A 26,608-nucleotide genomic window follows, 5' to 3' on the forward strand; every position below is an offset into this window, starting at 1 on the left:
CCGTGAGCCATGGCCGCTGAGCCTGCGCGTCCGGAGCCTGTGCTCCTCAACGGGAGAGGCCGCAACAGTGAGAGGCCCGCGTACCGCGAAGAAGAAAATAAACATGTAAAACTTCATAAATAAACCACAATATAACCTGCTCCACATAATATACTGACTGCAGTGTCCTGGGCCTCTCCCATCCTTAGGTAGCCGGAAATTACAACAAAATAATACTTTTCACCTTTGGAAGCCACACCATCTCTCATACCAACCAACCAATTACTTCCTTAGAATTGGAAATTAACCTGAATATCATAAAATATATATATATAGCATTAGTGATGTAGAATCTTTGTTTAAAGACAATAACTTCAATAGCAGAGGGAACGTTACCATTGCAGGCTTCCGATAACCTCTATATTTCTCAGATTTCATGCTAAATCATAAAATGCCATATTGTGTCTGAAGCTATTTTTTCAATAGTCCATTTTCGTAAATGGACGAGCAAAGCCGTAAATACTGAGGAACATTTTGGCTCCCAAATCCTAAAGCCATTCTGATTATGCCTGGGTGATCATGGGGACGTCATCGGAACTACCAGAGGACTGGCTGAAATACCAGTGTTCTGGCCAGCTTACAAATTAGAAATTATACAGAATCCAATTTTATTTTTTTGTTAAGTAATTCGTATGAGGCTTTTAGGATGTCAGTGTAAAGTCCTTTCATGTGTAATCTTTATCCATTAGATAGGGAACAATGCCAATCCCCGTCATAAATACTGTCACAACCTGACACTGAAAATCCATTGCAGGGCATAGGACCTGCAAATAGGATGTGAATCACACAAATCCACTCATTCAGACAATCCACAAATGTTCATTTTTAAGTCTACTATATGCCAATAATGTACCGGCCTCTCAGATGCTAAACCATGCTAAATGCTGAAACAGACATACTCAGTTCGGGCCCTCCTGGAACTTATTACCTACAGAAGTGCCTTCGTTGTAAATGGTCAGGTCTCAGCCAATGCTATTATCATCAGCAGGTGACCAAAGGATAGAGCTTGCTTCCCTTCAGAGGTACAAAACAGTTCTTACACCTGAATGGGATGCAAAGAATAATCTGACTTCTGTTCACCGGGGCATGAATTGAACTGTCCTTGCAGAAGAGATAACAGATGGTGTGAACCCCAGATCCTAGAAACGGGCCAGGCACACGATAAGTGTTCAGCTTTCAAAAACAAATGAACAATCACTTCCTCTCCTAGATCTTTACACCCTTCCTCTGTTGGCTACTTTCTCTCAGCTTATAAACATCCTCAAATATACCCACTTAAAAAAACTCTCAGACCTATGATTCTTTGGATATTCTTGTGGATAACCTAAGTCTCTACCATGCCTTCAAACACCTGTCCTCCCAAAAGCCCACATCTGTGCCTTGGGCCCAGACCTATCTACCAGGCCCCTCTAAAGCACTGAAGATGAAGTAAGATCCTCTCGCCACACCCAATCCCTTTCTACTGTGCTCTGTATCTCTCAAAAAGATGCAGCTGTAAACTGTCACCCACGCTTGCTGCCCTCCCTTTTCTAACTGGTCACCAGGCCTCACCCATTCTCTCTCAGATCTGCAAAACCCGGTCCCACCTTTTATAACTTAAGTGGGACCCTTAGATTACAATTCACCCTGCACCCAATCAACTGCCTTCCACATGGAGGTCCAAGTGAGCCTCTAAACCAGAATTCCAAATCACTGTTCTTTGGTGTTTCCCGCAGCCTTCAGGATAAACATCCAAACTTCTGACAGGACAAACAAGGCGCCTTTCTGTTGGGCCCCACTAAGTTTTCAGTATCGACTCTCATTTCTTTCCCAAACCCTGAGTTCCAGTCCTGTACATTAGTTTTGCCATATTTTCTTACATTTCTCAAACTTCAACACACACTGCTCTCTCCTGCCACCCCAGGAGCTTCTACATATCCTTAGAAAGGACGGCACTTCCTCCAAGAATCCTACCCTGAACTTTCCCTTCCAAGTTTCTGTGCTCTGAAAAGGGGAAAGATGGCGGGGAGGGATACATTAGGAGTTTGGCATTAACATATACACACGACTATATATAAAATAATCAACAAGGACCTACTGCATAGCACGGGGACCTCTACTCCATATCCTGTAACAAAGTGTATGGGAAAAGAATCTGAAAAGGAATGGATATATGTATAACTGAATCACTTTACTGTACACCTGAAACTAACAATATTGTAAATCAACTATCCTCCAATATAGAATAAAAATTAAATCAAAGAAAAAAGAGATTCTGTGCTCTGTAGCAGCAGAACTCACTTCTTCCAGAGCACTGACTCCTGTGCTTGTGTTTACTTGCTGCCCAGTAGAAGGGACGATTACCTAGGGCAGAAGCATCGTCTCCAGCAGCCCTTGGTTCTGACAACTCATTCAAGTGCCAGGATACTTTACACACATAACCTGCTTAATTAATTCTAAGAACCCACAGAAAGAGTGGTTTTTAATGTCATTTTACAAGTGTGGGGATTGTGCAAAAGAAACCTGTCCAGGCCACAGAGAGCATAAGCCCTGGAATTCAAACCCTAAGCTGCCTTGACACCGGTGCTCTTTCCACTATATACGATACACCTATTGGAAAAAATTTTTTTTTCCTGAGCCCTGTTTGAATGGAAACGAAATGAAGCTGGGATATATCCATTTCCTAACCGCTTTGGTGTGTACCAGGCAAAGTCATTCAACAGACCAGGTAACATCTGTGCAACAATTAACGATACTCCAAACTGTGCTAAGTGTTCTACTTTGTAGAGTCTAGAAGCATTAACACAGTGCATCCTTGTAACCGCCACGGAGGCTGGGTCCTGTTAAGCCCATGCTACAGATGAGAACACTGAGACCTTGAAGCCTTAAGGCACCCGGCCGGGGTCACCGAGCTGGCAGGAGTCCTAGGCCACACGCCCCGTCTAGTGCACGCACATCCGGGCACTGGGCATCGGGTCTAGTGCCCACCCTCCACCTTTAACCATTTAATACCCCGCTTCTCAGCGCCCACACGAGGGCCCCTGGAAGCGGGAAGTACAAACCTGTCTCGACAAGCCGTGGCTGGAAGAAGCTCTGGATACAGATCAGGGGCAGAGGGTGCTCAGGAGTGGCGCCCAGTCTACCCCCGCGGAGGCGGTCGGCGTTAAGCCCAGCAGGCCCTCCCTCAGGGAAGCCCGCACGGAGGGCAGAGGCACCGAGTCCTGCAGCGCGCACAGGGCCCCAGAGCGCGAGAAGGAGTCGGCCGTGCTGTCCGGGCGCAGCTTCACCGAGTGTTCATGGCCTGAGCGCGGCCTCGGGGACGCTGGCTGCAGACAGGATGCCCACACCCGCCTGTGGGTCCCGGCTCGCCTCCCAGCCCCTCGCGCGCCCACCGCCCGGCGGCTGCGACCCGGCGGCTGCGGCCCCGCATCGTGGGCAGGACCGGCGTAGCAGCCAGAAGACATAGGGCCACGGGCCCCACCTAGGCCGGGGCCTCCATGCCGCGCTCCGGAGCCCACGCGCGGCCTGGTGTTGGCGCGGGCATCAACTGCCTCCCGAGCCGCGGGGTTGCGGTTTAAGCCTCCGGGCGGGCCCGTGGGGGCGGGGCTCGAAGACTTCCGCGCGCTCGCCGTGCGTCCGCACGCAGACCCGCCTCCCATGACGACGCGGCCTGAGGAGCGGTGTCGGCAGCTTCGAGACTACGGCAGCGCAAAAGGTAGGAGGTGTGGAGAATTTGGGGTTTCCGAAAAGCGTTTGCTGACTGATCCAAACAAAAGTGAGACATGGTTGTATCAGCGCATTTTAAAAGTAGTTAAACTCCCGCAAAGTGTCTGTGCTCGCCCCGCCCAGGAGAGAGCGTGAACTCCTTGAGGGACGCAGGAAAGGCTGAGTGAACGTCTGCCTGTGGTCCCTTACCTGGTGCACGGGTGTGTGAATTTCTGCGGAGAGCTCTTAATTTCTGTCGTTTCTGCTGACTTGACACGGTGGTTGGCAAACGGTGACGTGTTCCGTGCATTCAGGACATGATCGTGGTTCCTAGTAATCACTTCGTTTTGTACTGACACCTCCACAGAGAATTTACTACTGAATATCCACTTTAGAGAAGAGAAACTGAGGCGTAGGAAGTGAAGTGACTGAGTAAGAGGAAGGACTCAGACAATTGGTGTTAGTAAATTAACCCTGCAAGGAGGCCGTTAGCCTGCGGTGGCTCTAGCGATGCGGCCGCCTACTTAAACCAACCCAAATCTAAGCCTGTCAGCGCCTCAGGGTGACGAACACCGCTGAGGACACCCAGTCACAAACCACCAACTAGGCGTTAAAGCCATAGCAAATCACTCGTTTCCTTGCTTTGCTTCTGCCCTTTTAAAATAAACATCTCTGCAGCTCCTGTGGCTGGAGTGCTCCTCACCTCTTCCGCTTTGTGCTGCGTGAATTGAATCTATTTTTGCGCACATAAAGTGTTAAAATTTTAAATATGCCTCAGTTTGTCTTCTAAGATTGGCCGTAGAAATTGGATTTGTGTCCAGTTTCTAGAGCAGTGGTCGTCCTCTGGTCAGGCCTTAGGCGTTACGTGTACAACGTTCCTCTTCTACCACCACCTTCTGGATGCCTCCACCCACTACCAGCTCCCACGCATCAGTTCCCCTAGATGTGGTCAGCAATGGCTTTTACATGCAGCGTGCTCACATTATAACATCGCAGACACTCCTCCGTCCTCCAGCCAGCGTGTGAAGTGAAACATTACCATTCCTGTTGAAGAGTCTCTGGTGTGACCACTTTCCCAAGCACAGCAATTCCCCAGCTGACCCTGGGTAACCACTCCTCTGAACTTGGTCTCCATCACTGGCATGGATGTCTTTCTATGTAGGCTACAATTTTAAGTATTCTTAAACTGCATATCGTATTCTATTTTGTTTTCTCTTGTTACTTGCTTTATTTAGTGTTATCTTTGCTAGGTTCATCCATGCTGACATGTAAAGATCTATCTAGTTCATGTACTTTCCTCGCTAGGTAGGATTCCCGTGTAGGGAAATCCAATAATTTATATGTGCATTTTCCTGTTGATGGACATTTAAATTGTTTCGAATTTTAAGTATGATTTCTTTTTAAAAAAATTTTTATATACTTTTTAAAGGTTACTTTACATTTACAGTTATTACAAAATATTGGCTCTATTCCCTGTGTTGTACAATACATCCTTGAGCCTGTCGTACACCCAGTAGTTTACATCTCTCACTTCCCCACCCCTGTATTGCCCCCTCCTCCCCCTCCGCACTGGCAACCATTAGTTTGTTCTCTATATCGGTGACTCTCCTTCTTTTTTGTTGTATTCATTCAATTGTTGTATGTTTTAGATTCCATATATAGGTGATATCCTACAGTGTTTCAGAGTTCAAAAGACTCTCACGACAGAAGCCAAAAGGTAAGAGCCATTTTACATTGATAAAAAGCATTTTAACTATGTAGAAGCAGAAAATGAAAAGAAAGAACTTTGCATTACATTTAATAAAAGCTTAGGGAGATCTTTGTGGTATATTAGTGAACTTATTTGTGGAAATTTAGCCATGTACATTGTGTTGGAGAGGCACCAAGAGTTCAAGGACTCTCACAATTTGAGTACACAATTGCCTTACTTGTAGGCATGGTGGCATCCATTTACATAACAATGATTTGGAGCATGTTGTGTTAGTCAGCTCTTGCTGTGATAATGCTTTGGAACAAATCGACCCAAAACTCAGTTCCATAAACAAGAATTTATTTTTCTTGGACCTATTGGCTAGCTGCAGTGGCTCTCTTTTAGACCTCTAGATGGCTGGTTTGCTCCGTGTTTTGGGTCAGTTTGAGGTCTGTAACACACATCTTCCTCTGGAGCCCAACTGTGAGGCCGCAGCTCCCAGGCCCTGTCTTCTCACAAAGTTCACTGAAACATAAGAGGTGAGCCCAACTGCACAAGCCCATTTAAGGCCTCTGCTGCTCATTGAAGGCCATCATGTCTGCTCACACTTCATTGGCCAAAACATGTCACAGATCTAAGCTGTATTTAGAATATGTGTATTTGTTTAAAGTTGGGTGCCCTCACAGAAGAATATTGCCTTTTGGACAGTGTTACCTTAGCATTTTCATTGACATTTGCAAACGTGATAAACGCCGTGTGTACTTTTTCACCTTTGAGAACTTTCTGAAATTGTGGGACCATTTCTATTGGAAAAGAGGAAGGTATACTTTAGAACTCAACTCTAGTTATGGCATTGTTGGGAGAAGAATTAATGAGATAAGGTCAATACAAGTGAAAGATTTGGGATCACATATTCATCATTAACATTAGCATTCTACAGAACATTCCTGGAGAATTGTGATGCTTGCTTTATGTGATTTCTATCATAAATCATTAGAATTTGACCAAGACACTTCAGTGAAACATACATCATACAGCACATCGCATTTTAGTTTTTCCTACCACTCCACAACTTATCATCAATACTTCACCATAACTCAGAAACAGAAACAGAAACTGAGTGAGTTCATTGTTAGCAGACGGGCTTCACAAGCAATACTAGTAGAAGTTCTTCAAATGATAGCAGACAGTAACTCAAGCCATAAAAACAAAACAAAGAATGCTGACTAGAGCAGTTGTGTAGGGAATTATAAAAGATACTGTAATTTCAAATTTCTTCTCCTTTCTTCTCTTAACAAATTTAAAAAGTAAGTGCCTAAACAATGACTATATTTGGACTGTTCTCTATATAACATAAAGAAATATCATATATTTGATGATATGGCACAACGAAGGCAGTGAGAACAAAGCTGTGTTAGAATAAAAATGACAGTAGATCATAAGCTGATTCCGCAGGAAGAAAGGAAGAGAACCAGAAATGGTAAATAGATTAACCCGACAAACTCAAAAATATTTATTTGCTCAACTTTCTTCTCTAAGCTCTTTGAAAAAATAAGCTTGTGAGAAGTAATTATTATAATAATATGTTGTTAAGTATGTAACATATATAAAAGTAATAAAAACAAAAAAGAGGGGAAGGCATACAGCTCTATAAAAGTACAGTTTCTGTTTCTGTCTGGAATGAACCTAGTAAAAATCTGAAGAGATTCTGAGATGTATTACATAAGCACTAGTGCAGCCATTAGTCAAACAATGTGGTTAAAAATCATTAAAGGAATTACATGTTACAGTAGAAAATATCTACTTACTATAAAAGGAAAATGGAGGAACAACAACAATAACAAAAAAACAAAAACATGAGACATGTAGAAAACCAAAGGTAAAATGATAGACATAAATAAATCCTACCATATCAATAATAAAAACTAAATGTAAATGAATTAAACAATACAATCAAAAGGCAGATATTGTCGAACTGGGTATTAAAAAATGTTTTCTATAGGAGACACTGCTTGGATTCAAAAGTCTAATGTGTACAAAGTAAAAGGATGAAAAGCTATACATCATGCAAATAGCGACCGTAAGCATTGCTGAAGTGGCTATACTAATACCAGAAAAAATAGACTTTAAAACAAACAAAAAATTTACTAGATATGAAAAGAGACATTTTATGATAAAGAGAGGGAAGATACAAAAATTTTTAACATATTTGCCCTGAATAAGGTGAAACCAAAATACATGAAGAAGAAAATACCAAAATCCATGAAGAACTGAAGGAAGAAATAGATAATTACACAACATTAGGTAGAGGCTTCAGTACTCCACAGTCAATAAGGGATAGAACAGTTAGGCAGAAGATCAACAACGATATAGAAGACTTGGACAAGACTATGAATTAACAAGACCTAATAAGTGTTTACAGAACACTCAACCAAACAGTAAAATACTCATCCTGCTCAACTACATGTGAAACGTTTTCCAGCATAGATGACATGCTAGGCTGTAAAAGAAGAGATTGAAACCCACATACGTTGCTGGTGGGAATGTAAAATGGTGCGGCCATTTTACAAAACAGCTTGAGAGTTCCTGCAAGTGTTAAACATAGAGTTACCCTATGACCCAGCAGTTCCACTACTAAATATATACCTAAAAAAAATAAAAACTTACGTCTGCACAAAAGCTTGTACGTGAATGTTCATAGAAATATATCTCTAAAAACAAAAGGTGGAAATAATTCAAATGACAACCGGATAAATGAATAACCAAAATGTGGAATATCCATACAGTAGAATAGCATTCAGGTATAGAAAAGAATGATCTATTGATCCATGTTACAACATGGATGAACCATGAAAGCATTATGTAAAGTAAAAGCAGCCACTCACAAAAGATCACATATTGTACGGTCCCATTTATATGAATGCCCAGAATAGCAAATCTGTAGAGACAGGAAGTAGATGAGTGGTTGCCTAGGGCTGAGTGGTTTGAGGAGATTGAAAAAAAGCTTGTTAATGTGTAATGGGTTTTTTGTGGGGGGACAGGAATCTAAAATTGGATTGTTGTGATGCTTACACAAGTCTTTTAGTGGTTACACTGAGAACCACTGAATTGTATACATTAAAGTGTTGAAATTATGGTATGTAAATTCCATCCCAATAAAGCTGTTAAAATTATGATAATTTTATATTTATAAATTTGAAAATTCATCGAAAATGACAAATTCTTTAAAAATGCAAGCTAACAAGACTAACCCAAGAAAGAAAAAATATCTCAAAAACCTGTATCTACTGCAAAAGTTGTTTGTATAATTAAGTACCTTTACAGAAAATGATTGCCAGGGATAAATGGCTTTCCAAGTAAATTCTTCCAAATATTTAGGGAAGAAATATTGGTAATCTTACATAAAAATCTTCCAGGAGACAGAAAAGTATATATTGCTCAAAATATTTATAAGGCCAACATAAGCTTCAGATCAAAACTAAAAAGAATATTACAAGAATAGAATCACAGGCCAGTTTCTCTTTTGAACATGCATGCAAAATGTGTAAACAGAAGCACAAACTGTATCCATGGTATGTAAAACAATCATATATCACAATCAAAGTAGCTTTATTCTAGTAATGCAAGGTTGGTTTAATGTTCAAACATGAAACTGATCCCAGGAATGAATTAGAGTGGGAAAAAAAGTCATTTAAAACAGAAGTCTTGGGACTTCCCTGGTGGTCCAGTGGTTAGAACTTGGCACTTTCACTGCTGGGGCCCTGGGGTCCAATTCCCGGTCAGGGAACTAAGATCCTGCAAGCCATGAGGCAGGGACCCCCCCCCCCCCCCAAAAAAAAAAGGAAAAAAAGAAGACTTAACCAGGAGAAGCACAAGATCGAATAAACATAACAGATAACACCTTATGAAAAGTAGGTGAAGATTATGGAATATTCTAAAATTTTAAAACAAAAAGAAACATTTAAAGGTTCAAGAGGATGTGACAAATATTGTACATAGGCAAAAAATAAAATAAAGTAAAATATACGGATGATGGGAGCCCCAAACTCCAGATGCCCATGTGCTGTCTCTGAAGATTCTCATTCAATGGGTTATGGATTTCCTCTATGTTTAAAAACCTACAGGTGTTATAAAGCAGAAACTAACACACCATTGTAAAGCAATTATACTCCAATAAAGATGTTAAAACACAACCAAACAAACCTACAGGTGATTTTGATATGATTCACAGACAATGTAAAGCTTCTGCTTTACAGGAAATAATACCAGATTATTTTGTTATTTTATAGTTATAGTAACAGGTTGTACTGTTGACCGGTAAGTCTGATGTCAAAATGCACTCCCCACTAGGGATATAAAAGGAACTAATAGTCTGTACGGCTACTTGGTGGCAGCATGCAGGTATTGCAAGGGCAATTATTGTAGGAATCCAAATGAGTGGAACATTTTAGAATTGGAAGACTACATACAGATCATCTAGTCAAGCTTCCAACTATGATAGTTGTGAAAACTAAGGCCCATATAAAAGAAATGATTTATCTCCAAAGAGCGTTAGTGAAAGAGTATGAAATTAAAAATATCTCTGAACTTTTAATTTAGTGCTGTTTTTATTAATCTCATGTATTAGCTTAAACTTCAGTGTGACAGATTTGGGATTGAATTCTTGCTCAGATTTACTGATTGCGTGCCTTTTAGTAAGTTACTAAAACACTTTTTGTTTTTAAATAGATTTATTTTTGGCTGCGTTGGCTCTTCCTTGCTATGCGCGGGCTTTCTCTAGTTGTGGTGAGCGGGGGCTACTCTTTGTTACAGTGCGCGGGCTTCTCATTGTGGTGGCTTCTCTTTGTTGCTGAGCACGGGGTCTAGGTGTGTGGGCTTCAGTAGTTGTGGTTCACGGGCTCTAGAGTGCAGGCTCAGTAGTTGTGGCACATGCTCTTAGTTGCTCCATGGCATGTGGGAGCTTCCCGGACCAGGGCTCAAACCCGCGTCCCCTGCACTGGCAGGCAGATTCTTAACCACTGCGCCACCAGGGAAGCCCTACTAAAACACTTCTAACTTCGCTTTTCACATATGTAAAATGGTGAGCCTTGGCTGATATAGAATATGAGATAACCTAGCACTGTTCTTAACACATACACGTAGTTAACATTGTTTGGCTCTCATCCCTCTTAAACAACCTCTATCCTCTTAACAATGAAAGTGTGTTTCAGCTAGCAAAGCACCCCAGAGCTGACCACATTCTGGCAAGAGATGTAGGATTCTTTTTCTTGCTGGTGGTTCTTTATACCTGATATTTGAACTGCACTGAAACATGAACATCTCTTGTTTATACTGTATTAATGGATTGATGAATTTGATAGATGAATTTTAAAAAGTAATATGCAGGAAAAAAAAGTAATATGCAGGAATTGAGCTGCCTTACTCTCAAGAAATATAATTCGATAGTGGTGGCTAAAATGATAAACAGTGTTTGGACAGGGAGTCCATATTGGATGTGAACTACTTTTACTCCCATTCGTCTATTAAGAATAAATAGAATCCTTTCAAAATCTGTTTTAAAGCGCAGTTATTTCCTTCTGACTCATTTAAGTTACCTGCAAGAAAAAGACGGTCTCCTGAATCCTTGCTTAAAAGGCTTTTAATATAAAGCAGATAATTTTTTGCAACATTTCCCAAACTTTTCATTATCAAATTGGCTGAGGCTTCTCAACGATTATCATTTCACAACAATATCTCCCTTTTCACCTTTTTAAAAAGAATTGGCCTCGTAGATGTGCCCTTAAAACAGAGCTTCACTCTCAACTTATTTTAAATTTTGTATTCAAACAGTATGAAGAAAACAGGATCAGGGAATTCAGCCATAGAAGTGAATGGATTACTGATACATGCTACATCATGGATGCAACTAAGTGAAAGAAGTCAGGCGCGAAAGGCTCTATATTGTATGCTTCCATTTATATGAAATGTCCAGCAGTGGCAAATCCATACACACGGAAAATATTATACATTAGTGGTTTCCAGGGGTTTGGAAGAGAGGGAAATAGGGAATGACTCCTCAAAATGGGTGTGTGTTTCCTCTTGGGGTGATGAAAATGTTTTGTAGTTGGACAGTGGTGATAGTTGCACAACATTGTGACAGTAGTAAATTCCACTGAATGGTACAGTGAATTGTAAAATGATCAAAATGGTGGATTTTGTGTTATGTTCATTTTACTACAATAAAAAGGAGAAAGAATTAGGGAAAGACTTAGAGTTTGGGAAACTAAGGTGAACTGGTCAAGAAAAAGACAGCTCTACTGTTGAGTGTTCTCTCAGCTCTCCCAGTGCATTAATCCTCAGCAAAAAGTAGCCTGAACTTGTCGATGATAGTCATTCAACACAGTCCAGGGAAAAGTAAATAAAATAAAACCCAACTCTTCTTCTTTAGCACATCTATGGAAGGTTAACTTGCTGCTCAGCCACGTGGACATTCATGAAATCGTTTCACTTTAGGTGTCCTCTACTTCAGTACTTTACTCACAGCTCATTCACACCTGTAGGCAACAGCATTCCTTAATTGGATGGAATCTGCAGTGCTGGTTGTGATCGGTCTCATGAAAAGAAAAGGGAAGGAGGAAAAAGCCTCCACATTGACTTGGTGGTCTTGACGAAATGGATGCAGAAGACAGCTTGAGTGTCACTGGAAACTGTTATTTTCCTTTTCCTTTTCTTTTTATCTTTCCTATCAGGTCGTCTGCCCACTTCCCACCCCCTTCCTTCAAACAGGAAAGACACTAATTAGCTGTTTTTTTGTGTTTTTGGTAAAACACCTATTGTTTTGCGTTTCTTGTTGTTCGGTGAACATTATTGTTTTTACTGCCAAATGAGCTTCAGTGGTTGATGTAGGGGGTCTCTTGGGAACTTAACTTTTTCCAGTTTAAGTGGAAAAGCTTTTTTGTTTGAATTGGCTTTTACTGGGTGCTTCAAGGTTTGCTCTTGGCTCTTTGAAGGGGGACTGAATAGCACTGTGTTTCCTTTGAGGTTCCAATGAAGAAAGGATCCTATGTCTTGGGCACTTTTTGTTGATTTTGCTGTGTGTCCTCTCTAGTAGCCAGAGGCAGATTCCAGGAAAATGACATATAAATGAATATAAGTAATCTAATATGTTTACAATTTGCTTTGGCCATACTCCTGGTCTTACTCTACTTGTAGCAGATGGCTTTAAAGAGCATTAGCTATGTATATATTAAAAATAATATAAGTATACCAATATTAAATATTATATTGATGTATAAATGTAATATACTAATATTTATATTAGTGTATAACAATTATGTATTATATTAATATATATTTTTGCCTAGCATATATTATATACAAAATATATGAGTAATGAAATGTATTTCTATGGTTAATATGTTCATAATATTAATATGATATATCCTGTAATATTGATTATAAAACAATTATATCATAATATATAAATATATAATTATTATTATCTGATGTAATACACTATAGTTAATATATTCTATATAACAATATATAATGTATTAGTATAATTGTATTATATAATATAAATATAATACATATATAAAACTATATATCTTTTAGTTATACATTACACATACGAGTATGTATAGCTATTTATAATTTTATTGACATAGGAATCTGGTCATCATAACAATTGATGTAAAAATATGCAATATTTTCAATCAAATGGGCCTTAACCTCACTACCTACACATAAGTACTTTTAAAATCTTGAACCCTGTCTAACTCATGCTTCCATATCTCTCAACCCGCTTTTCTACACATGCACGTAGACACACATTTATACACGATATATATGTATACTACCAGTTTTCAGTTCAATGTATATAAATATATAATATATAATTATATTCCTGTCTATGTATACAAATATAAATCAAAGGTATGTGTATAGGTATGTATTTCATATGTTTATATAAATGTACAAATAATGTATGTGTATATAAATACATGACTGTATACATACATACACAGAAATATACTTATTTAAACAAAAGGGACCTAAATATAGTTCTTTAAGAATAAAAAGTTATGTCTCACTGTTTCAATAACAGTTTATAGTTCTCTACTGTATGTGCTTCTATAATTGTTATGAACATTTCGCATTTTTGTTGAATGTTGTTTTAATTTTTGGCCTTTTTTTGTTTTTTGTTTGTTTTTTTTTTGGTACGTAGGCCTCTCACTGTTGCGGCCTCTCCCGTTGCGGAGCACAGGCTCCGGACGCACAGGCTCAGCGGCCATGGCTCACAGGCCGAGCCGCTCCGTGGCATATGGGACCTTCCCGGACCGGGGCACGAACCCGTGTCCCCTGCATCGGCAGGCGGACTCTCAACCACCGTGCCACCAGGTAAGCCCAGTTTTTTGCCATTATTAATGAAGTTCTGAAGAATACGGTGGGCAAGATTACTTGAAAAACTCCCCTAACAGAAATGGGTTAGGTATGCTAGGTTAAATGTACACAACTTATTTTTAAGTGCGTGGTTGATTTTGGAAGTGTGCAGTCGAAATGTCCAGGACCCATGAAGGAAGGGTGGTCCATGTGTGAGAGTGATAGCTCTATTAAGAGTGGATTGAAGATCTTGATAGCTTAGAACAGAAGCTGGAACTCCTGTTTTTATGGAGCCAAATGGCAAATATTTTAGGCTTTGTAGACCAAAGAGGCCAAATTGAGGATATTATTTAGGTACTTAGGTAACCACTTAAAATGCTACCAGTTAAAACGTGAAAACTATTCATAGCTCATAGGCCATAAAAAATAGGCAGCTGTCTGGATTTGGAATACAGGCCGTAGTTGAATGACACACCTGGTATAGAGACTTGTTTTTCAATGGCCATGACCACATGGGAGGCAGGAGGTAAGACTCCATCCCTACTAGATGGGAAGTTAGAACTAAACCTACCTATCCCTGGCTTCACCTTTAATGAAAGGGTGTGCCAGGAGAAAAAAATATCTGCTGGCAAAGGGAGACTAAGAGCAAATTCTCTTGGCCTCTGCTCTGGGTAGGAAACAGGTAGGAAATCTTGAGAATTCTGAACCGCAGATCTGTGTTCACAGTGTTTGGGTTGCAAATTTATTTGCGGTCTTGCAAACAGAAGCTAAGAAATGAACTTAAAATGCTCCCAAATCGGTGGTATTCCAAACACAAAACTAAACCCTTTCTGGAGAGGTAGACCTTCAACACAGGCCTGTAGCGTTCCCACAGATAAAGTTTAGCTAAACGTGAGCTCATGATCTAAATTTACACAATAATGAAGAAATCAGCTACAAGTGGAGAGAATCAGCAAAAACAATCAATACCAGAATTAAATTCCCAAGGCCATCCATCAGATGTTGGAATTATCAGGTGCCAGGCAGAAAATATACATAAAACTAGAACTGAAACAAGGAGCAAGGATGTTTTAAAAGACTAGGTAGGATCTTTCAAACATTTTTAAAGTACGTGTCATTGATAAAGCTAAAAACTCGAAGGTCGTGTAATACAGCAGATTAATCGTGGAGAAGAGTGAAATTATGCTGTTTTTAAAAATATGGCAGATCAGATTTCCTGCCTAATTATATAAGTTGATTTATCTTAAAAAATACACAGTATTTTAAAGATTTATTGGCTGTAAAATAAGTTAAGCGTATTTCAAAGGGCTTCTCTGCAAAGAGAAGTGAGAAGTAGCAAAACACAGAAAGTTGAGGGGAAAAAATGTCAATATATACATTGCTATAGGGTGAACTAAACCTTAGGCCAGCAACTATGAGGAGGAGCTGACCCTTAGATACGTACAACTAAACTGGAACCTTCAAAAAGTTCAACTATTTATAAGTAAAAAGAGTTATTAAAATTAATAACCAAGTGTTTTAATTGACATCAGAAGAGTAAAACAATAAACCCTGAGAACATAGAAAAAGAGACAATAAAGATATGAGCAGAACTTAATAAAACAGAAAAAAGTATAAAATTGAGGTGATTTAGTAAGTCAAAAGAATATTCTTTGAAAAGATTTAAAAAAACAAACTTTGATTAAGCAAAACAAAAACGTAAGTAAACAATATACAGAAAGAATCAGGACAGTGTTATAGCAGAGAGTACAAACAGAGAATATATGAAATGCCAGTAAATTTGAACATTTCTGTAAAGTGGACAATTTCCTAGCTCCTAAAGTTTACCAAAACTGACACAAGAGGAAATTTGTAGCTGGAGTTCTTGCACCACTAATGGAATTGTCAATAGTTTACAATCTTTCACCAAGAAAATACCAGACCCGGCCAGATCATTTGGGAGGTGAATTCTATCCAACTTCTGTTAAACAGATAACATCAATATTAACAAAGAAAAACTTCTAGAGAGTAGCAAAGGAAGAATGCTCCTTTATTCATCTTATGAAGTCTATATAATCCTAATACTGAAAATAGATTAGGACTGTAAGGAAAAAGAAATTTACAGGTCAAATTTACTTGTAAATATAAAAGGAAAAATTTTAAACTATGATATTAGCTACCCACGTTCACTAGAGTAAGAAAAAGCATGAGCAAGTTAGGTCATCCAATGAATGAAAAGGTAGTTTAATGTCCAGAATATATATCAATAGATTGAAATCACCACATTTTATTTCTTTCCTCTGTCTCTTTAAAAAATTGCTAAGTACTTATATTGATCTCTCTTGTACTAGGCACTGTGCCAAGTCACTTACATATTTACTCCTTTAAACCTTCTATCATCCCTGGGGGAAAGTTCTATTTTGCTTCCATTTCTTAGCTAAGACTCTAACCCCCAGGAAAGTAAAGCAACATTTGTAAGTTTTTGTGGATGGTCAGTGACGGGACCAGTACAGGAACATCCAAAGTCTGTGCTGGGAAGCAGTGCCCCATGTTGACACTCACATTACAGATGAAAGGAAAGGAACCATGCACTTACCATATAGATTAAGTCTCACATTATAAGTTAAAGGAAAGGAACCATGCACTTACATTATAGATTAATACCCACATAACAGGTTAAAGGAAAAAGAAACATGTGCTTCTCTCAAAAGTTGTAAAGAAGGCATATCCATTTCTAAATATATTTCCCAATTTCTTTTGCTTGTTTTCTGACCTTTGTAGTGCATTTTGCCATGAGGAAAATTTTAATTCTTATATAATAAAATGTATCCTTTTTTCTTTGTATCTTAGAAAGATATTCCTCATGAATAATTTATTTCAAGTCTCCCAGGTTTCTGATACTTTTACACTTTCATTATTTTTTAACTTTTAAGTAGTTGCTGTATCTAGAATTTAGTAATTCTATGATAGCTATATTTTCCCACTTTTGTTGAATAATTTTTGCTACTGATCCAAAACGTGAATTTTATTTTAATCTCAATTCCCTTATATCTTGCATCTAATTTTAAGATGCTTCCTATTCCACTGGTTGTTTTGTCTATCTAAAACAAAATGCTACCTTAAAAATAATGTAATTATAATATAATAAATGTCATTAGTAAACAGAATACAATATATAATAAATAGCATAATATAAAATAAGAAAATATAATTTACCATATAACAAGGTCAAAGGAGAGCAAAAGTATACAATCACTTGAAATATCCCCCAAAAGATATTTTATAAAATTCAATATTCATTTGTAATTTAAAAGAAAGAGTAAAATAGGGATTGATGAATGCTTCCAAAATAAGAAGAAATTATATGTCTAAAAGAGAAAGAGGTAAGTGATAGACTTTAGTAACACTGGCAATAAATGCAGGACAAGATGAGGATGCCTGATGTAATGTTAAAGAAGAAGTATTATGTAACATTGTGTTTGCAGCACTGATGAGTTCAGTGAAAAGAGAATCTCATAGAAAAGAGTATCTCGTTCTTCTTAATGTATGTACACTTGTCCATTGCATGAGCATAACAGCTTATTTAACCAATATGTTACTGATCTGCATCTGGATTTCTAGGTTTTCATGGAATTTTATTATGCACAGTTGCTTCAAACACTAGGACTTCCTCTTATGTTTATATCTTTTGAAAGAAACAATATCTCCACAGATGATTTATCTGTGCTGGCTACTAGCTGACTTTGGGTACTTCTCTGTTCTTCCCTTTACCTTCCTAGTCAATATGAAAAGGGAAGGCAAGAAGGTCTCCTGTTTAGAGACTGTAAATGTAGGTCTTGGTGATAAAGTCTTGGTGGTAAAGGCTAAAAGTATTAACCCAGAACAAATGTTTTTCCAGCTGTAACTGTGTGTGATTCCCTTGGCTTGATTCCATAGAGGATGTAAGACAAGACTGTAGAATCTGCCCTCAAAGTGCTTCCAGTAGGATGAGCTAAGTCAAGTATGGTGGCATATCTAATTCAAGACAAACTATATAACATCTCCTTTTCTCTCCTGGCAAAACTTGGTGGTGTGAATGTCGAAGTCACTGTATGCTTTAAATTAAAGCAACACAATAAATCTTGTATTGGAAGGTGCTTATTCTGGTCTCTTTGTGGAGACGAATTGGAAATTGTCTAGAAGAAGGAAAATTAGGTTAACCGAAGTTAAACTCATAAATAATTGAGCATTAATTAAATATCTATGGTCTATGTTTCTCTTTGATCATAATTTCTCCCAATTTATAGACCTCTTTGATACCTGATTAATCCTTGTCAAAGATGCAGTTAACAATGATTATTACTGTGTATTAGGTTTTGTCTGGGCCCTGAAGAAACTATCCTAAATCACCAGCTATGATTGTCACTTGATTTCCTCACAGAGAACAATCAGAACTCCTTGTCTTAAGTGGCTTGGGATGTGAAACTAGTTAGTCTCTTAGATACTGTTAGAGGACCCTACAGAGCCCATTGGTGAAAGTTTGGAAAACACTGGGCTTCTTAAGATTGATTCTTGTAGTGCTTCAGGAAAGATCACTGAACCAAAAGGATAACGGTGTTTCTGGTTCTGTTGTTAGTGTTCTCCATGGAAACATTGCTGAAGCTTCTGGACTCAATTTCCTTCCCCATGTGTGAATGTCACTGAAAATATCCAACTCCATTCTATCCCCATGTAACTTCAGAAACTAAGCAAAATAAAGACTCAAAATTCATTTCAACTAATGAAATGAATATATAACATAGAATGGAACTGGGAAAATACCTGGTTTAAATTCTGGAAAGTACCAACTATACAATTCTGGATAAGTTGCTTCATCTTGCTTAGTCTAATTTAATGCCCATCTCACAGGATGTTATGATGATTAATTTAATATCTTTGTATAACGTACAGTGTTATGTAATTTCTTCCTGTTTTTCTTGAGTAAATTCATATCCTTAAGCAACTCACTGTAAACAGTAGTTACTTACTTGCTTAAATTACTCTTATCTTCTATTATCAGCTGAATTGTGTCCTGCTCAAGTTAATATGTGGAAGTCTTAACCCCCAATACCTCGTAATATGACTGTATTTGGAGATAAGGCCCTTAAGTAGGTAATTGAGGTCAAATGAGGTCAAATGGGTGGGCTGTAATCCAATATGACTGGTGTCCTTATAAAAAGAAAATATTAGGACACAGACATGCACAGAGAGAAGACCATGTGAAGACAGAAGGAAAACATGGCATCTACAAACCAAGAAGAGATACTTGAGAAGAAATCAATCCTGCTGACACCTTATGTCAGATTTCTAGCCTCTAGACCTGTGAGTGAGTAAATTTCTGTTGTTTAACCTCCTCAGTCTCTGGTACTTTGTCATGGCAGCTCTAGGAAACTAATACAACTTTTTATGGCCTCCTTGTCTCATGTTGAAAGTTCAATATTTGGCATCATAGCTAGGAAACAAAAATATCATCTACACTCCTTGTTGTAGTCTTTCTTCCCCATTCTCATTGCTAGTAATTTCCATATTTGGGTCTGTTTTCTGTGCCTTGTAAATAGAACGTTATGCTCATTTCTGGTCTTACTGCTAATATACGGTAAATGTGCAGATACTGAATAGATTTTGGAGAAGTGCAGCATATAGTTGGTACATGTGTGTATGTGTGTGTATTCATATAATTTATACTTTTTCTCTATTTTCTTCCTTTGGTGTGAGCTAAGATTCTCTGCTTTTGTGACAAGTACTCCTGAATACTAATCCCTGAATTTAATTCACCAAAAATTGCCAAAAATAGTAATAATATGGGGAAAGAGAGAGTGATAGAGGGAGAAGAACAAACAGTCAGGCAAGGGCAGTACTGTGAATTATTAGGGTCTTATAATAAGATTATGTTAGTCTAGAGGAAATGACCGTAAATATCATCAGTGAGCCCAGTTGGTCTTTACTGACTGCTAGACACATCCCTGAGTTCTGTTCTTAGTCTCCAACTGTATGATTACTACTGTCTGGAAGTATTATTTGAACAACTAAAGTCACTTAATGGAAAAGGAATATGTCTTTAGAGAATCAACAGTAATTTTTCTATCTGATTAAAAAGGACTGTTGACTGTCTGGAAACCTCAGTCATATTTGTAAGCAGGAAAGCATTGGCTATTAAAAGTGGATGATGTAAAGAGATGAGCAGAAACTTTGGCAATAGGTATACCTGGATTTAATTCTCACTCCTACCGCTTGGTAGCTGGATAGCCTTAGGCAAGTTTCATACCTCCCTGAAATTCACTTAATTCAGTCTGTAAAATGGCATAATAACTTATTATAGCATCCTTTTAGGAATTTTAAATCAGTTATTGAAATAAAAGTACACAATATATAGACAAGTATGGATTCCTCAATAGGTGTTTGACCTTTCATTTCTCCAGTATCCCACCCGCATCAAATAAAGAAAAATACTTTTTAAAATTTACGAATATTTCATTGTTGTAAAGTTAAAGCCATAAAAATAATCAAATGGCCTACTATCATACCGTTAGAAGAAAAAAAAAAAGGTGTTCATGAGAGTTGCATATTAGAATACAAGTTTTCCTTAGGCACCTGTTTATGTATGCTATTCTGCTCTTTACAATAAATAATTAAATTTAAAAGACTTAATTCCTCACTTTTAAGACCTTATTAGTTTACAAATTACATATTGACCTATGCTAAATTTTATACCGACCCATGCTAATGAATTCAGTACAGAAAACAAAAAACACTGCACTAAAGCAAATTATATATATATATTATATATATATGTATATATAAAATATATATATATATATATATATATATCTTAAATGCATTTATATCCTACCGTGTCTCATAAAGCATTGTGGTAACTCACCGGAATACAGACAATCAAATATAATGGCAAAAGCACTTAATATAAACAGTGCCAAGGAAACATAGAAGATGAAGAAAAGATGAGGGAAATGTGAACAGGAGGACGTGTGGTTAATCGAGTTGTATGTTTTGACCCTAAGCTTCTCTGTGTGGGGACTTCCCTGGTGGCACAGTGGTTGGGAATCCTCCTGCCAGTGCAGGGGACATGGGTTCGGGCCCTGGTCTGGGAAGATCCCACATGCCGCGGAGCAACTAAGACCATGCGCCACAACTATTGAGCCTGTGCTCTAGGGCCAATGAGCCACAACTACTGAAGCCCGCGTGCTACAACTACTGAAACCCCAGCTCCTAGAGTCCATGCTCTGCAACGAGAGAAGCCACAGCAATGAGGAGCCCGCACACCACAATGTAGAGTAGCCCCCACTCGCCCCAACTAGAGAAAGCCCATGTGCAGCAACAAAGACCCAACACAGCCAAAAATAAATAAATTTATTAAAAAAAAAAGATTCTCTGTGGATAAAACAACATGTAAATAATTGGTTACAAAGCCACATTATTTGAAGGTGCCAGACTGCACATTAACAGTCTGACACAAAGGGACAGCACAGGAAAACTATTCAAAGATAAAGATTTTTAAATCTTTGCAGTTTGAAACCTTTTAGAGCAAGTATAATGAGCTCGACACACATTTCAACACTCAACATGTTAATCGCATGTTCAAAGCATGTCTCAAAGTCATTGGAAATAGTTGCTGTCTCTGTCTCTGATATGTAAAACAGATCTGTGATGTGTAAAACTCAGGAGGTATTGATATCCACTTTTTGGCATCTGAACAGGAAACAAAGTTGTTTCGCAGTGATAATAAAGAATGAAGTAAATGCAACAGTCAAATGAAAGACAAAGTACTGAGGGAATGTATTAACAAAACGAATCCAACTAAATTCTGGTGACCTGGGGCCTACGGTTGTACACACTGCATGGAAATACCCCAGCCGCCTACTGGCATAGGAGGAAGGGTACTGCTAAGCCCATCACAGTATAATCCTTTTAAATGTCCCTTTCAAGGTTGTCTCCACTCAACACTGAGTATAGGAAATCTTCCCATCAGGCAGAAACACTGGCTGCGCAATGATTGACCAAGAAATTAACACACTAATGAATAAATGATGCTAATTTATTTCTATCTCTGACAACGGGAAACAGCACACACTCTGTGTCAATGATATGTCCTCTTTCCCACTTTTCTAAATGGTCAAGTATGTTTTTCCCTTCATTGCTTTATATCATGTGTGGCAGGCATGATGGGAAATGGCTACCAATGGTTCTGTTATTGATTTCTACCTTCCTTTCACTGTGGCTAAAGAAGATACTTTGTATGATTTCAGTTTCTTAAAAATGTATTGGTACTTGTATTGTGGCGTAACATATGGTCTTTCCTGGAGAATGTTCCATGTGTACTTGAGAAAAATGTGTATTCTGCTGTTGTTGAGTGGAGTGATCTATATATGGCTGTTAGGTTTAGTCGGTTAAATGTGTTATTCAGTCCCCCTACCTCTCTACTGATCTTCTGTCTAGATGTGTTATCCATTATTGAAAGCAAGGTATTGATCTCCAACTATGATTTTAGAACTATCTATTTCTTCCTTCAATTCTGTCAATGTCTGCTTCACATATTTGGGGGATGTTTGGTACATATATGTTTATAGTTGTTATATCTTCTTGATAGATTGAACTTGTTATCAACATATAGTGGCCTCCTTTTCCTCTTGTGATAGTTTTTGATTTAAAGTTTATTTTGTGTGATATTAACATAGCCATCCCAGATCTATCTTCCTTCCTTCCTTCCTTCCTTCCTTCCTTCCTTCCTTCCTTTTTCTTTCTCTCTCTTTATTTCTTTTTGTTACTATTTGCATGGGATATTTTATTCTGTGCTTTAACTTTCAACTAACTTGTGTCTCTTGAAATCAAGTGAGTTTTTTGCGGGCAGCATATACTTGGATTATGGATGTTTTTAAAGTCCATTCTGCCAATATTTATCTTTTTATTGGAGAGCTTAATCCACTTACTTTTTCAAAAATTACTGATGAGGAAGAACTTAATTCTGTCTGTTTCCTGGCTGTTTTCTGTATGTCTTATGCATTTTTTGCCCTTCATTTACTCCATTACTGACTTCTTCTGTGCTTAGCCGATTTTGTTGTAGTGAACTCTTGATTCCTTTTTCATTTCTTTTTGCATATAGTCTATTGATATTTTCTTTGTGGTTATCAAGAAGATTACATTCACCCTTCTAAAGTTCAACCAATATCATTTGAATTGAAACCAACTTCAATAGCACACAGAAACTCTGTTCCTCTACAGTTCCATTCCTCCTCCTTAAATTATTGTTGTCACAAATTACACCTCTATACTTTGTGAGCCCAATAACATGGATTTATGATTATTTTATGCATTTGTTTTTTCAATCATGTAAGAAATAAAAAGTAGAGTTACAAGCCAGTAGCACAATACTGGCTTTAGTATCTGCCCATATATTTATCTTTACTGGAGATTTCTATTTCTTTATACAGCTTCGAGTTGCTGGCTAGTGTCCTTTCATTTCAACCTGAAGGTTCAATTTAGCATTTGTCATAGGGCAGTGTTAGGAAGTTGTAAAACAAACGCCCTCAGCCTTTGTTCGTCTGGGAATGTGTTAATTTCTCCCTAAGTTTTGAAACCAGTTTGGCCAAATATAGAATTCTTGGTGGGCAGTTTTTTTCTTTCAGCACTTTAAATATGTCTGGCCTCTTGCCTCCATGGTTTCAGATAGGAAATTAGCTATGAATCTTTTTGAGGATCCCTGCTTTGTAACAAATTTGTTTTTTCTTTCTCCTTTGGGAGTAAAGATTCTTTCTCTGTCTTTTGGCACCTGAGAGTCTGATTATACTGTTTCTTGTTGTGGCGTTCCTTGAGTTTCTCTTAGTCCTGAAATCAGGCAAAGATTTACAGCAACCAAACACATACTGAACCAGGGAAGAGGCAATTGGAAAATGGCAGGAAAGCTTTGTGGCATTTTTACTTGCCCTTGCCCCATCTACTGTTAGTGTAGTGATGGTCTTAAAGTGGTGGGGTCTTAACGCAGTGATAGTCTTAAAGTAGCAGCAGACCATTCGTAGTATGGGGCCCTCAATCCTGCTTCAGGAGGGAGCAGAAGAGCCCATACTCTCGGATTATTATGTGTATCTGTTCTAACCTGTCTGGGAGCTACCTGAAGGACTGACACAAGATGCTTATCTCTGTCTTAGCTAACCTGGAACACAGTCTGGAAAAGCAGCGGTCATTGCTCAAAAAAAGTGCAAGGTGAACTGACAAAGCACAGATGGCTGGGGCAGAAGACTGTGCATTGAAATACAATAGACCACATAAGATGCAGGAGCAAAAGTTGGGGGAGATTCTTTGGGAACTTAGAACATACAAAAAGTACACATGTGTCCAGAGAAATTAAGAAAGCCACATGCGTACTCAAGATAAGATGCATGTTCTGAAAACACCAGAGGAGTCTCTAAGCTTTTACCATGGGCTGAGCCCTGAACTCAGTGCAGGTCAGCTAAATGTTGAAGGAGTGATCCAGCAATCTGCACAATGGGGAGAGGTGTGTGGTTTTGAGTGTGCATGTGGATGTGCTTGTGTATATTTGTTTTTGTTTGTCTTAGGTGCAGGAATTCAAGGACATCTCTGTCAAAACATTAGCTAAACATGAACTAAAGGAACAGAGACTTCAGTGCCTACATACGATAAGGGGTACAGTCATTGCAAAACTAGTTTGGAAAGGTCCCTAAACAAACAGACTACTACAGCCTTCAACAATCAAAAGCTCAGAAAACCCTGGGAAAGTGGGAGAATCTGATTTCCATAGACACCACATTACAATATTTGAAAGCCAAATGTTCAACCAAAAAACTCACAAGGTATACGAAGACATGGAAAAGTATGGTCCATTTAAGAAAACAAATTAATTGATGAAACCATCCCTAAGGAAGCCCAGACTTTTCTCCATTGCATATTCTTGCCTCCTTTGTCATAGATTCATTGACCATAAGTGCATGGGTTTCTTTCTGGGCTCTCTATTCTGTTCCAGTGATGGATGTTTTTGTGCCGGTACCATACTGTTTTGATTACTGTAGGTTTGTAGCACAGTCTGAAGCCAGGGAGCATGATTCCTCCAGTTGTGTTCTTCTTTCTCAAGACTGTTTTAGCTATTCAGGATCTTTTGTGTTTCCATACAAACTTTAAAATTATTTGTTCTAGGTCTGTGGAAAATGCCCTTGATATGTTGATACAGACTGCATTGAATGCGTAGATGTCCTTGGGTATGATGGTCATTTTAACAATATTAATTCTTCCAATCCGTGACCATGGTATATCTTTCCAGCTGGTTGTGTCATCTTTCATTTCTTTTATGAGTGTCATATAGTTTCCTGGGTACAGGTCTTTTACCTCCTTAGGCAGGTTTATTCTTATGTATTTTATTCTTTTTTATGCAATTGTAAATGGGATTGTTTCCTTAATTTCTCTTTCTGATAGTTCACTGTGAGTGTATGGAAATACAAAATTTATATATAGAAATCTGTTGTATCCTGCAAATTTACCAAGTTCATGTTTGAGCTCGAATAGTTTTTTGATGGTGTCGTTCAGATTTTCTATGTATCATGCCATCTGCAAACAGTGACAGTTCTACTTTTTCCTTTCCATTTTGGAGTCCTTTTATTTATTTTTTCTTGTCTGATTGCTGTGGCTAGGACTTGCAAAACTCTGTTCAATAAAAGTGGTGAGAGTGGGCATCCTTGTCTTGTTCCTGATCTTAGGGGAAATGCTTTCAGCTTTTCACCATTGAGTATGTTAGCTATGGGCTTGTCATATATGGCCTTTATTATGTTGAGGTATGTTCCCTCTGTGCCCACTTTCTGGAGAGTTTTTACCATGAATGGATATTGAATTTTTTCAAAAGCTTTTTCTGCATCTATTGAGATGATCGTATGGTTTTTAGTCTTCAGTTTGTTACTGTGATGATAAGAGACCTAAGACAGCTACAGAGGCTAGGTGACCTTTCCTTCCCTGAATGGGTAGGTATCCTTGTTCTGCCTTCTAATTGAGTTAGTATCTGAGTAAAGAACTGCCAGGTGTCATTTAGTTCACAGTACACTGCTGTGGCAATATAGAAATGAATTTGCCTAAGTCATTTGGCTTTTCTCAATTATAGTAAATGAATATACTGAATGAATACTTCAACTTAAGGAAATGTTCTTAAAAATATATTAATGTAGGCAACTTCAGTGGAGAACTGAAATCAAAACAAAACATTCAGGTAAAGGGTTGAAATAAAAGTACACTCAGTTGTATCCAGTTTCCTCTTGTAAATCTCTCTTTTTAATTTGAGTGGACAGTCACTTGAGAATATCTGACTTGGGGCTAAGGAAATCTAAGCCTTCTTGGCCACACTGTATTCTCTTATGTCATTTACTAAAGACACCAGTTGGGCTGCTGAAGAAAGCGTGGGAAAAATCAATCCCTCACATCCAAAGGGCGGCTCTTGAAAATATGTGTGTTGTTGTAGTTATTTTGCTCTTCTGGCCTCAGAAGTTCTAATCTTAACCTTAGCCCCTCATGGAGAGAGACTTTGTAAACCAATTCCCACATTACTCATTATGTGACTGTTGAAAAAGATAAACCCAGCTCTTTTCCTGTGCTTTCAACCAGTTATCTTCTTCAAAAATCTGTTTGGATTGTTATACCTTAATCTTGCCTGGCAAGGGACTTATGGGAAGGTTCTTATTGTTTGAAAGTTTGGTGCCAGTATCTGCAAAGAAAGAAGAAAGATGTGTTTATCAAACATCCCAATAGTGAAGGTGTGTGAAAGCAACTTTTGAAAAAGTTAATCTGTCAGAGTTTAGCCGTATTATTACATTTTATTTTATTCATTGA

At 38.3% G+C, this 26,608-nt stretch overlaps 1 protein-coding gene across 1 annotated transcript in view; it reads left to right on the plus strand.

Moving 5' to 3' along the window:
• The first annotated feature begins 3,607 nt into the window (after positions 1-3,607).
• The window catches only part of LOC307183213 (UDP-N-acetylglucosamine--peptide N-acetylglucosaminyltransferase 110 kDa subunit-like), a 38,950-nt gene continuing 15,949 nt past the window's right edge, over positions 3,608-26,608 (plus strand). Inside the window, exons 1-3 of the mRNA XM_079915421.1 lie at positions 3,608-3,733; positions 5,373-5,440; positions 13,620-13,792. Of these exons, the coding sequence (XP_079771547.1) occupies positions 13,685-13,792 (108 nt within the window). The 5' untranslated portion in view covers positions 3,608-3,733; positions 5,373-5,440; positions 13,620-13,684. The remainder of the gene's footprint in view (positions 3,734-5,372; positions 5,441-13,619; positions 13,793-26,608) is intronic.

The sequence above is a fragment of the Stenella coeruleoalba genome, assembly GCF_951394435.1.
Source record: "Stenella coeruleoalba genome assembly, chromosome: 3".
In the NCBI taxonomy this organism is placed as follows: Eukaryota; Metazoa; Chordata; class Mammalia; order Artiodactyla; family Delphinidae; genus Stenella; species Stenella coeruleoalba.